The sequence below is a fragment of the Macaca nemestrina genome, chromosome 12 (assembly GCF_043159975.1).
Source record: "Macaca nemestrina isolate mMacNem1 chromosome 12, mMacNem.hap1, whole genome shotgun sequence".
Lineage (NCBI taxonomy): Eukaryota > Metazoa > Chordata > Mammalia > Primates > Cercopithecidae > Macaca > Macaca nemestrina.
The window spans coordinates 129,400,952-129,414,852 of record NC_092136.1 but is presented as its reverse complement, the minus strand read 5'-3'; the positions used below and the strand labels follow the sequence as shown (position 1 = coordinate 129,414,852).

At 43.9% G+C, this 13,901-nt stretch overlaps 1 protein-coding gene across 9 annotated transcripts in view; it reads left to right on the top strand.

Annotated features, from left to right (window-relative positions):
* Positions 1-13,901, top strand: part of LOC105476196 (PR/SET domain 10) — a 100,250-nt gene that overhangs the window by 48,279 nt on the left and 38,070 nt on the right. For 8 of the 9 annotated variants that reach the window (XR_011611183.1, XM_071075819.1, XM_024791101.2 and 5 more), the window contains exons 5-7: positions 6,287-6,512; positions 7,627-7,868; positions 9,678-9,881. Coding sequence is in view for 8 of the 9 variants with exons in the window: in XM_071075819.1 (XP_070931920.1) it covers positions 6,287-6,512; positions 7,627-7,868; positions 9,678-9,881 (672 nt within the window). In the remaining variant the exon portion in view is untranslated. Of the gene's footprint in view, positions 1-3,723; positions 6,513-7,626; positions 7,869-9,677; positions 9,882-13,901 lie in introns of those variants that run through there. The other variant, XM_011731898.3, reaches the window with a different exon arrangement.

The following is a 13,901-nucleotide window of genomic DNA, read 5'->3' as shown; positions in this document are numbered from 1 at the left end:
TGGGGCAATTGGGGAAATCGTAACACTAAGTCAATATTTGATAGTACTAAGAAATGACAGCTGGGGCTGGGCGCAGTGGCTCACGCCTGTAATCCCAGCACTTTGGGAGGCCTAGGTGGGTGGATCACGAGGTCAGGAGATCGAGACCATCCTGGCCAACATAGTGAAACCCTCTCTCTACTAAAAATATGTAAATTAGCTGGACATGGTAGCACGTGCCTGTAATTCCAGCTACTTGGGAGGCTGAGGCAGGAGAATCGCTTGAACCAGGGAGCTGGAGGTTGCAGTGAGCCGAGATCACACCACTATACTGCAACCTGGCGACAGAACAAGACTCCGTCAAAAAAAAAAAAAAAACACACACATGCAGAAATGACGGCTGGGTACAGTGGATCATGCCTGTAATCCCAGTACTTTGGGAAGCCGAGGCAGGTGGATCACCTGAGGTCAGGAGTTTGAGACCAGCCTGGCCAACATGGTGAAACCCCATCTTAACTAAAAATACAATAATTAGTTGGGTGTGGTGGTGGGTACCTGTAATCCTAGCTACTTGGGAGGCTGAGGCAGGAGAATCGCTTGAACCTGGGAGGCGGAGGTTGCAGTGACAGTGAGCCGAGATCGTGCCATTGCACTCCAGCCTGAGCGATAAGAGTGAGACTCCGTCTCAAAAAAAAAAAAAAAGACTAATTTTTTTAGGTATGATAAGATATGCAATCTAAAAGTCATTTTATTGTACTCAACTATTTACAGATGAAAACGTATAATGTCTTGGTTTTGCTTCTAAGTAATCCAATGAGGGAGAAAGTAGGTAGATTAATTGAAATAAGATTGGCCGTGAATTGGCGGCCAGGGACGGTGAATCACATCTATAATACTGGCACTTTGGGATCCCTGAGACAGGAGGAACACTTGAGCCCAGGAGTTAAAGACCAGCCTAGGCAACATAGTGAAGACCCTTGTCTCTACAAAAACTAAAAAAAAATTAGCCAGGCATGGTGGCATGTATGTGTAATCCCAGCTACTCGGGAGGCTGAGGTGGGAAGAGCACTTGAGCCTTGGAGGTTGAGGCTGCAGTGAGCGGTGATTAAGCCACTCGGCACTCCAGACAGACATATTTTATCTCAAAAAAAAAAAAAAAAAGTTGATTGGCCATGAATTGATAATTGTTGAGCTGAGTTATGGATACCTGAGGTTTATTATACTATTCTATTTGATATTTGTGTGAAATTATTTTGATAATTGATTTTCTAAATTGCTTTTCAGACACTGAAAATGTTTGTATTCCCACCAACAAAATACTGTCCAAGAGTGCCCCATTTCCACACACTCTTGCCACACTGAGTATCTGCATTCTTTTCAAATTTTGCCCATCTGATAGGCAGATTTGTGTTGTTTTATTATTGAGGGATAGTTTTAATGAAAGGCTTCGTTGCCATTTGCACTTCAAAGGGCTCTTCATCTTTCCCCATCTCCAGAAACAATCTGCCTGTTTCATGTTGTGCTCAGAAGGAAAGTTGTGCTCAGCTCCACAAACCCTGACATTACAAGACAGTGGAACTATTGGCTTGGCATCTCTCTCCATTGCAGTTTCCTTTCAACCAGCACAGTTGTTATTTCTGGTTATAACACCTCAGCGGTTGTCGGTGTATCTGGTGACCTGGATAAATTCTGGATAGAAAGTTAGATTGAGAGTTTAACACAGATGATGGTTTTTTTTTTTTTTTTGGTTTTTTTTTTTTTCTTAGGTAAAAGGTTCCTGTTATATTTTCAGTTGTTTTTAGTGAGGGCAAAACGTGCTTGAAGCATTTTTCACGTACGCATTCCCTTGTCCTTAAGAAAGGCATCAGTGGTCTCCAGGCATAGTCTCCCCATTGTTTTTGAAAATGAACATGTGTGACTCCCCACACACTGAGAGGAAAATATGCTGCCCTGATAATTGGTCTCAGTAGGAATCAAGAAGCATTCTGTTGTGTGTGCTGCTGTCCAGCGTAGTCGTTTCATGTTTCACTTCTCAGATAAATTGCATCCTGAAATGCATTATGTCCTTTCAGAAATAATTACAGAGAGTGGTATTAAGTGGGAAGGAGAAAGTATACCATAAGTTTATAGATTCTTTTTCCTTTTACTGTATTTTATTGTACATGACAAAATGCACAAGATTAAAATGGTTTTGCTTCGTACTCTCTTCCTCTAAGTGAAACACACACACACTGCTTGCCAACCTACTGCCTGGCGGTGACCTCAGGAGCATGTGTGGTTACCTTGTTGCCCAGGTATTCAAAGTGTGGGTGATGTTTACCTCTTCTGCTGCCCTCCTTGAATGGACTGAATTCCCTAGGACCATTGTCATGTACTGGAAAAAGCAGTGCAGAGTCAGAATTTAAACTTCATCTCTGCCACTTAGGAGGGTTGTAACATCACCTGACCTCAAAGGAATTCAATACGTGCCCAGCATCAGTAAACACCAGCTGAATTTGAATTTGTGATTCATTAAATTTGTAATGCATGCCTGTTGTATGTTAAGGTCTGTGTTGTCTAGAAGTATACAGTTCTTACCTAGAAATGATAGTCACTAGCTCTTTCCATTCCTTTTCAACAGTAGTTTGCATGTTTCTGGTAAATATCCAAACTCTGCTTTTAACGTTAGCCCTCTAAGATGATGCTGGAGTGTTTAAGCATTTCCTTTTGCCACAGTCTGTTAGGAGAGAGGTCCAGCACGGGGAAGAGAAGGTTGGTTTTATCTTGATGTCAGCTTTCTCAGCAGTGGCAAGAAGCCAGTCACCTTGCCAAACCAGAGTCCTTCTGACAGCATCTGTTGGGGCAAAATACATTGCAGTTTCACTAGAATAACTGAATTGCTGAATTCATTCTTTCAGGTTGGGTCTGCAGAGCGGATTTATGAGGAGTAGAGGTGCATATATGCTTTGGTTTGTTCAATGTATGGTAACGTTTATCACTAACCCTGGCATAATGCTTAAGCACTTAGGACAAGGGGCAATATTGTAAGCTGTGCTCTGAGACAGGGAGCAGGAATACAGTCACTTCCTCGAAGGTTCTATGGAGGAGGTCGAGGGGGAGGTGGCTACAGCAGCTGCACCGCTAGAAGTTCCCTGTGGAGTCCTCAGCCTCACAGGGCATTTTATGTTGTTTTTACTGAAGCTGAGGCAGATGCGTCTTCCAGAATTTTGGCCTCCCACGTAAAACTTTCTAAAAGACCCTGAGTCGCAGAAGTGGAATGTCATGCAAAAGTTAAATGAGCATGTGTTAAGCGTGCGGATGCAGTTTGAGATAGCCGATTTGATCTGCTTTCTGGAGCCCGAGCGTTTCAAATGTTGGGCAATGCTCTTACAGTGCCACTGCAGGTCAGGCCCTCAATAAACACACTCAGTACCGTTTCTTTAGAGTTCTTTTTATTATTTGAGACGGGGCCTTGCTCTGTCACCCAGGCTGGAGTGCACTGGCACCATCACAGATCACTGCAGCCTCGACCTACTGGGCTCAAACGATTCTCCCACGTCAGTCTCCTGAGTCGCTGGGATCACAGGCACATGCCACCACTGCCCAGCTAAATTTTGTATTTTTTGTAGAGACAGGGTTTCACCATGTTGCCTAGGCTGGTCTCGAACTCCTGGGCTCAAGCAATCCTCCTGCCTCAGCCTCCCAGAGTGCTGGGATTACAGGCATGAGCCATCACGCCTGGCCTCTTTTTTTTTTTTTTTTTTTTTTGAGATGGAGTTTTGCTCTTGTCGCCCAGGCTGGAGTGCAATGGCGTGATCTCGGCTCACTGCAACTTCCTCCTCCTGGGTTCAAGTGATTCTCCTGCCTCAGCCTCCCGAGTAGCTGGGATTACAGGTGCCCGCTACCATGCCCAGCTAATTTTTTTTTGTATTTTTAGTAGAGATGGGGTTTCACCATGTTGACCAGGCTGGTCTCGAAACCCTGACCTCAGGTGATCTGCCCACCTTGGCCTCCCAAAGTGCTGGGATTACAGGCATGAGCCACCATGCCCAGCCACGCCCTGCCTCTTTTTAGAGTTTGATAAGTTCTTCGATTCAGATGCACTGCAGGAAAAGGATGTTTCTGTGAATAGCCACAAAGACTTCCTCTAGATGCCTGAAGGGATGGATGTCATTTCCGAAAAGGCCAAATATATTTCAACAAATTAATCTTCATTGAATACCTACTTTATGCTCAGCAATCTTTTAAATTTGAGGAGAAAGTATATGATACCATCATGGTCCTTAAAGAACTTAGGATAACAATGATTGATACTAAGCACTTACTAAATGCTATATACTCTGCTACTGACCTTATATACATATTGTTTCACTTAGTACTTACAGAACCTGAGGCATGTATTACTGTGTCCATTTTACAGACAAAGAAACTGAGGTTCAGAGAACTATAGTAACTTGCTAAGTGGCGGGGCAAGGATTTTACTCTAAATGCCTGACTCCAAAGCCCATAGTCTACTTCCCTGAGGTGCAGTTGGAGAGGCAAGATGGACTCATGTGAAAACGCATACTTATCACCAAAATAGATGGTGTCTGGCAATGGATGCAAAGCTGTAGGGATAGTTAATGTGTGAGATGTCTGGATCTAGAGTCTAAAGATCTTGGCAGACGGGAAGAACAGATAAAAGTAGTGAAATGAAATTTACTGGAGATAAATGCAAAATCCCCCATTTAAGTGAAAATCAGCTCTTGAAGTCCTGAGGAGGGGAAAAATGGTTTAATAGCATTCTATGTAGGGAAAAAAGGACTTAGGAATTTTAGTTACCTGCAGGTTCAAGATGGGTCTGCAGTAGAACAATGTGGCCAGTGTAAACACTAATGCACCCTGATGTTGTATTAATAAAAATATGGAATCCACTGCAAAATAAATGAAGACAACAAGATGATCAGGGAGCTGGGAGTTTGGTCATTTGAGAAATGACTGAATGAATTAGGGGGTTTTGGCCTTCAGATACTTGATTCTTGTGGCAGAAGGGTTACACTTATTCTACCGACCTCCAGAGGAAAGTCCTGGGCCCCGACCAAAGTGTGGAAGATCTGGGCTCCACAGAAAATGTCATAGAACTATTCCAGAATGATTCAGGCTGCCTGGTGAGGTCATGAAGTGTGGAAGCAGACGCTGAGTGCTGTTGTAAGAGGGATTCTATGGCTCCAAGGGCTGCAGGAGTTCAGAGCAGAGGAGACTCAGGGAGGGCTGGAGGCATCAGAGGCGGTTCACTGGGAAACTGGAATGTGGTAGGATTTAGAAGGTTGCTGAGGAAAGAGTATTCTAGGTGAGGAAAACAACATATGAGATGAAGGGAGTGGCATCTTTAAAAGCTTCCTTTATTTATTGACTAGGACATGGCTTGAGTATGACCTTGTGCTAATTGGTCAGGAGGAGCAAGACTGAATAAAGGGATTCTAGGCCAGTGTATAATCCCATAACACTTAGATTGGAGGCAGGAGAACTTTTTCAGGTACCATTTTCTGCCAGGATATTTGATACGAGAGCATTAACCTAATACATGACCCAAGCTGTGTCTTATTTGCAGGAGACTGACTTCAGCATGATGAAACAAACAGGCATCTCATCTCTTTTATTCTTAGTTAAAAACCTCAGTCTGCCTGAGCTGTCGAAAAGGAGAGCTGTGAGCTATTGAACTTTGTTAACCATGTGTTGCACGACGTGTTGAGTTTTAAAAGACAAGTGGTTGAGGTTAGGTCAACTCATGTCCCCCCTCCACTGTGGTGGGACCACTCTGGAAAGGCAAGAGGGACCCCCCACCCCAGGTTTAGTTCAGATGTGGAAACCGATGGTGCCTCACATGTGCACACACCGAAACGGTCTGTTGCTTACCTATCTGAAGTCTCTGGGAGACAGGGCAGGCCCCTCAAGCAGTGTGAAACGGCCTGAATGAGCCAGGCAGAGACCAGGTTTTCCTGAGTTTAAGGGGTGGGGTCAGTGCGCAGGTGGCCAGGGCCTTGCCAGTTTTGAATCTCCCCCGCTGCCAAAGGAGGGAGCACCTGAGCCTTCTTAGCAGCCTGCCCAGGTGTGGGACCGAAGGGGCAGAGGGAGGGCGGGGGTTAAAGGCTGTGAGCAGTCAGATCAAAAATGAAGCCAGCGCTTCCTCACAGCCTGTGGAGGGAAGTCATTTTTCCAGGGCGTGGAAGGAGCAGGTACGAAGACTAGATTCCACCCAGCGCTTGCGCCCTGTTTCTGCCAGCGGGCACCAGCGAACCGAAAGCAGGTGTCCATGTCTGCTTACTCTGTGCCTTCACCTTTTGCCCAGGCCTCATTGCCAGTGCATAACCAGGTGCTGCCTTCCATTGAGAGTGTGGATGGCTCCGACCCTTTGGCAACTCTGCAGACCCCTCTAGGCAGACTGGAGGCCAAAGAGGAAGAGGATGAGGATGAGGATGAGGACACTGAGGAAGATGAGGAAGAAGACGGAGAGGACACAGATCTGGATGACTGGGAGCCAGACCCGCCCCGGCCCTTCGACCCGCACGACTTATGTAAGTGTGGGCACTGGACTCCCCCAGGGAAGCTGTGTCTGTCTTGTGTGTGTGTGTGTGTGTGTGTCTGTGTTTGCCTGTGTGTGTGTGTGTGTGTGAACATAGCTCCCGTGAACCAGGTCCTTCCGTGTGCAGCCACTGTGCCACATTCTCTGCTTGCATCATCCCACCTGGCCTTCACTGCAGCCCTTTGAAGGGCTTTGAAGCCCTTTGAAGCCCTTCGTTTTTTGATTTTACTGATGAGTGAACTGAAGCTCAGAAGATTGGGAAACTCGCTCAGGGTCACATAGGGACGAAGGGGCATCAGGCAGCCGAACCGAGGTCTCTCACACCAGAGCTTCAGCTACCAAACCACCATGGTAGATGTGCCCGATCCCGCGCTCTTCAGCCACTGCAGCTTTAGTACGTTTGCCTCGCTGCTTTGCCTCTTCCATGCTAGCCTTTTAAGAATGCCGTTCTATCCCAGGCGTGGGTGCCCTGCGTCTACTGCCTCCTTCCTGCCCTCCATGGCCCTACCATGAGGTGGGTAACTTTCCCAGGGCTGTGCCAACACTTTGAGGGTCAGGACTCCAGCTCAGGCAGTCTAGCCCCTCGGCAGCGGAAGTTTTATTGAGATTATTGGCATACGATAAAATTCACCTCTTTTGTCTCATCAGATAGTGCAACATTTAGCCTGATAAGCTCTTTTTACTCTTGTTGTAATTGATTTGTAAATGTGATTTGTAAATGTAGTGGCCACTATTCAAAGGCCTCTCCAGCAGAGAAGTCAGTCGTGGCCTGCTGGTTGTTTGTGGCAGGCATAAGCAAATTCTGTCTGGTGTTAGAGGAGAATTACAGGATTTTTCCTGTAATCTCCGCACACTGCAACCTCTGCCCCCCCGATTCAAGCGATTCTCCTGCCTCAGCCTCCCGAGTAGCTGGGACTACAGGTGTAGCTGGGACTACTGGTCTACCAGAGAGAGTGAATTACCATTGAACGGGTAGCACCATTAGGAGTTCATTGCATTTTGGCTTGAAAACGCAGATGGGGATTTTTCAGGTCAGAATTTTTTTACCTCACATCAAGTTATACTGAGGAATTGGACTTTTCTTCAAGACTCTCTCTCTTTTGCAGGGTGTGAAGAGTGCAATAACGCGCATTCTTCAGTGTGCCCAAAGCATGGCCCCTTGCACCCGATCCCCAACCGGCCGGTGCTCACCCGTGCGAGGGCGAGCCTCCCCTTGGTGCTCTACATAGACAGGTTTCTGGGCGGCGTGTTCTCCAAGCGGCGCATCCCCAAGCGCACCCAGTTCGGCCCCGTGGAGGGGCCTCTCGTCAGGGGCTCGGAGCTGAAAGACTGTTATATTCACCTCAAGGTAATTTATGCTTTATCACACCTCACTCCTGTTCTTCAGCCGTGTTTCAAGGAGCACTGCGTTGTCTGCTGAGTCTCTTATTCCTGTTCCTTAGCGGTTGTTCGCTAGTATTCTTCTTTCTATCTTAATTTGGTTAAATGGAAACTCACTAATGAGATGGAGATTACAATTTTAGTCCCTGAAACCATTAGATGAGTTATTCTGAGGGGCTACAGTAGTTTTCTAGGGTTGCCATAGTAAAATACCACAGACTGGGAGGCTCAAACGACAGACATTTATTTTCTCACTGTTCTGGAAGCTGGAAGTTTGAGGTTAGTTTCCTCTGAGGCCTCTCTCCTTGGCTTGCAGAAAGCCACCTTGTCACTATGTCCTCACAGAGTCTTTCCTCGGTGCTTGTATGTGTATCCATGTCCTAATTGCCCCTTCTAATTTATTTATAATGTTTGTATTTTATTTTATTTATTTTTTGAGATGGAGTCTCGCTCTGTCACCAGGCTGAAGTGCAGTGGCACGATCTTGGCTCACTGCAACTTCTGCCACCTGGATTCAAGTGATTCTCCTGCCTCAGCCTCCCAAGTAGCTGGGACTACAGGTGCCTGCCACCAAGCCTAGCTAATTGTGGTACTTTTAGTAGAGACGGGGTTTCACCATGTTGGCCAGGATGGTCTCGATCTCTCGACCTCATGATCCACCCACCTCAGCCTCCCAAAGTGCTGGGATTACAGGCATGAGCCACTGCGCCTGGCTAATTTTTGTATTTTTTATGGAGACAGGTTGGTCTTGAACTCCTGAGCTCAAGTGATCCTCCTGCCTTGGGCTCTCAAAGTGCTAGGATTACAGGCCTGAGCCACCTCTCCTGGCCCATCTTCCCTTCTTATAAGGACCAGTCCTGTTTGGATTAAGGCCCACCCTAATGACCTCATTTTAACTTAAGTACCCTTTTAAAAGTCCTGTCCCCAAATGCAGTCACAGCCTGAGGTACTGGGTGTTAGGGCCTCAACGTGGATTTTGAGGAAGACACAGTTCAGCCCATAACAGGGGCTTGCTTGCTGTATTTAAAATAATTTTGACTGGAATGCAAAGAGAATCATGTAGGCTTAATGTAATCTGCTGTGTGCCCGTAATGTTTGCAAGAAACCCCCTTTCCAGCTTTGAAACAGGTCTGACCTGTAGACTCTGGTTAAAGAATAGCTCCCTGTATGGTGACGTATGTTTATAGTCATCTCTTTGCAGCTGACCCTTGTGTTTCTGTCCAGCCCTCTCTGCTCCTTGCTTCGTGTAACCGCTCCAGAGAACGAGGAAAGGGCAGTGGGAAGGGGTGAATATTTGGGATGCGTTTTTTGACAAGTCATCTGCTGTCGCGGGGAGGTTTTCTTTGTGTTCTCAAAACCTCCAAGCAAGAATATTACTTTGTAAAGAGAAATGCCTGTCCCTGGGCTGCCTATTATAAATGAATGCAATGAAACCCCAAAAGGAGGCAAATTGTAATGAACTAGAGAGTATTTTGCTTGCATTTTCTGGCATATTTATAGCATTTTTGGTCATGTTTTGTGAAATAGTAGCTAAAGCTACGCAATTAGATTAACTTTTAGATTGTGCCCGGTAATTTTCCTACAGTTGAGGCTGCAGAAAGTATCTTTTCCCTTTAACATTTGGCCAGTCATAGGTCTAGGATTTTTGCAGATACAAAGGGAAGAGCCAGGATGTATGGTTACTTTCAGGAGCAATACTTTGAGTATTGTGACATTATAAAATGTGTCTCATATTGAAGGTTTTGTTTTGTTTTTTGTGTGGCTTTTTTTCGTACAGGTTTCTCTTGATAAAGGGGACAGAAAAGACAGGGATTTACATGAGGACCTATGGTTTGAGTTGTCGGATGAGACGCTTTGTAACTGGATGATGTTTGTACGGCCAGCCCAGAATCACCTGGAGCAGAACCTGGTGGCTTACCAGTATGGCCACCATGTGTATTATACAACCATAAAAAATGTGGAGCCCAAGCAGGAACTGAAGGTACAGCGCTGCCAGACCCGTGCTGCTATTTGCTAGCAAGAGTGATTGTTTAGGGCTTTTTGCAAGTTTATTTCCCTAAAGTGGGTTTGTTTTTTTTTTTTTTTAAAAAGTCATTTCCTGCTTATTCACATACTTATTGAGTAGCTACCATGTAGTATATACTGTCATAATCCTGCAAATAGGATGAAAAGTATAGACTTTTATGCTTATCAAAGGGCCTATGTGAGGCCGGGCATGGTGGCTCACGCCTGTAATCCCAGCACTTTGGGAGGCTGAGGCAGTTGGATCACTTCAGGTCTGGAGTTCAAGACTAGCCTGGTCAACATGGCAAAACCCCGTCTCTACTAAAAATACAAAAATTAGCCGAGCGTGGTGGCGGGTGCCTGTAATCCCAGCTACTTGTGAGGCTGAGGCAGGAGAATCGCTTGAACCAGGAGATTGTGCAGAGCCAATATGAAAGCATGAGGTCCGGGGTAAAGAGGTAGTTGTTTTGGGGAGTAGACCGGTACAGATGCTCCTCTACCGATGATGAAGTTAGATCCCAATAAGCCCCATTGTGATTGAAAATGTTGTAAACTGAAAATGTACTTAATACACTCAACCTACGAATATCATACCTCAGCCTGGACTGCCTGAAATGTAATCAGAACACTTGCATTAACCTACAGTTGGGCAAAATGATCTAACACAGTGCCTCTTTGATAATAAAGTGTTTACTATCTCATATAATGTATTGAACACTGAAAGTGAAAAGCAGAAGGGCTGTACGGGCACTCGGGCGATTTCTACTGAGCGCGTCTCACTTTTGCAACATCGTAATGTCAAAAAATTGTAAGTCAAACCATTGACAGGAACGCGTCTGTATCTGTGACGAAGTGATTAAAGATGTGGGTTAACTTCATTTACACACTCCATAGTTGGGAAACAGATTTTTAGAGGTATGGGCAAGATGTTTAGATGTATGAGCAAGATTTTTTTCTGTGTATGAATGTTTCACTCAAAGAATCCTGTGTGCTGACTTCTGATTTCAGAAATATATTTTTGAGTAATAACTATTGAAATTTATCTAAATAATAATTCTTGATGACATAACAAAATTTTGCTATGATTCTAAATGAAAATTCCTTTTTTAAAATAAAACTTATATTAAGAACATGCCAAAAGAGGGGATCAAAATACTCTTTAGCTTCCTGATATAAATGAAAAATGAAATGATCATGTAAGTCCACAAACACTGAATTGCACAGTGCCTGCATATGGTACAAATTAGAAATGGATACGTCTTTTGAGGGAGAAAGAATCCTGGATTTTGTTAAAAAGGTATGCAGAGCCTCTGTTTTTGAAACCATCAGCTAGAGAATCCATTAACCCTGAAGAAAACATGTAAAAGGAGATTTGTATCTCATACCATGTATCCCAATAAATTCCTGATTAGAAAAGAAACTGAGGTGAATATTTTTTAACTGTGAAGGGGAGATTTCCTCCTTGAAACCAGTAGATAGAACTATAAAGTTGGAGAGAAACAAATAAAAATATAATAGTTCAGTCTAATGAACAACCATAAAACAAATAAAAAGGAAACAACAGAATGGGGGAAATATTTGTAATACACATTAAAAAGTTCAACTTTGAAAACTGACAGACCTCACTACCCCCAGAGGGACAAATGAACAAATGTCAGGAGTTGACTATCTGGAGGAGGAAACAAATAGTAAAAAAAAATGTTTTAAAACAGAAAAAATAGCGAATGCATTCTGGGCTTAATACCTACATATGGGTTGATAGGTCCAGCAGATCACCATGGCACATGTTTACCTGTGTAACAAACCTGCACATCCTGCACATATACCCTGGAACTTTAAAAAGTCAAAAAAAATTTTCAACGTTAATAATTTAAAAAACCCTCAAAATAACTATGAGCTACTATTTATGTTTAAATTAGCAAAAATAAATGGATACAGTACAATGAATGTGAATGTTTAAAAATAGGAATGTTAATTGTAGAATTACATTTCATAAAACATTTCTGGAAGTATATAGCAAAAGTGTTCTTGGCTGGGTAAATCTAATCATTGAACATTAATCCGAGGAAATAGTTATAAAAAGAAGACAGTACTAGACTCTACTGTATTTTACTGACTCTAAGATACCATTGACTTTAGGATACACTATTATTTTATGCATCATTAAGAAAAAAATGCTACCTATTATAGTGCTTTTTAAAAATAAAAAATGGTTAGAAGGAGCTATTTTAGACTTATTTTGACATAATTTTAAAATTATATCATACTTGTGCATTCATAAAAAGACACACTGAAGCAAAATAAATTGGTTGAGGTATAAACTGCTTTGTGTGCAGAGCCTGAATTCTTTTTCCTGCATCACTGTTTGACTTCATTGTGGATGTTGGAGCCTTTCTGTATGCTCTCATCTTCTGTGCCATCGAGAGTGTTGATGCAGCTGCAGTATTTTAAAAATAAGTGCTCTGCTGTTGCCCCTGGGATGTTGCCTCAAGCCACTGATCACCTTCCTGCAAGTTTTGATACTGTGCTTTCCCATTTGACTGAACTCATCTGTGCCTTTTTCCTCAATTGAATCACATATCCTTGGAAGTGGAGAGGTTTCGGATCAAGTCTGTAGGAAGTTTCTGACAGCTGATGCTTTACTGAGAAGCCCTGCAGGACGCACGCCAGCCTTGCATGGCTTTCAGATTTCTTGTGTTTGTTCTCAGGGAAATGACAGAGCTTTTTGGCCTTCGTTTGCATTGCTTGGCAAGTGTCCACTCATGAGGTGTCAGTGGGCTTATGACAGAATGAGGTGAGAACAGTACAAAGAGCTTGACCAGCTTTGTGCAGGAGCAGTGGGCAGGTAGCAAGAGCTCCATCGTGGCCATGACTGTAGAAGGCCCTAGAGTGTGAAACACATCCTGACTTCTGACCTGTGAAAATATTTAAAAATACACCTTGGAATTGATAGATTAGGGTAGGATTTATAATAGTGAAATGATAATCCATCTAAAAGTACAACTACAGGGGCATAGTTAGTTAAATTATAGAATACAGACTATGTAGTCTATTCCACAGTAAAAAACAAAGTGTCTTTATAAATATTTCCATATATATAAAATAATCCATAAGATTATATATGATTAATTCACTTGGTAATTGATATATTGAACTCTTACTGTGTTTGAGACCCTAGAAAACAGACTGGCTCCCTGTGTTCAGGGAACTTTTATTCTAGAGCAGAAATGCACAGAAAGATGTAAACAAGCAAATCATAACTCATGGGGTAAGTTCCATGAAGGAAACAGATGGTGCAGAAAGAGCAGGTAACAAGAAGGGACCGATTTTGATGTGATGGTTAGGGAAGGCCTTGCTGACGAGGCACTGCTGAGGCTGAGAACTATGGAATGGGGCCAGCACTACGGAGGGTTATGGCAGGGGTGAGGGTGAAACAGCAGGGCTGAATGCTTGGGGTGGTGAAGGACTTGGGCATGTTTGAGCAGCTGAAAGCAGGCCCTGTTGACTGAAGTGTGGGTCAGGGGGACTGACAAGGGCTGAGGTTGCTTTTCCAGGTTGGGGAGATTGTGGAGCCCTTTGGAGATTATCAAGTATTTCAGGTTTACTATGAGATGAGAAGCCATTGCCTGCATGACAAGATCTGATTGTGTGTTCTTTTTATTGATACATATTAGTTGTACATATTTTTGGGATACATGTGCTATTTTGATGCCTGTATATGATGTGTAATGATCCAACTGGGGTAACTGGGATTTGAGACCACTCTGGCTACTGTGTAGATTGCAGAGAAAAGGAGAGGCCAGTCAGAAGGCCAAGTGATCATCCAGGCAAGAAATGGTCTTGACATGCATCAGGGTGGCAAAAGTAGGGATGGAGAACACCTGAGGGAGCGGCAGTCCTTGCTAAAGGCATATGGAAGCAAGCAGAGAAATCAAAGGCACCTTTGGTTTCAAGTCTGAGCAGCTGGGTGGAAGGTATTCATCAAGATGGGGAAGAT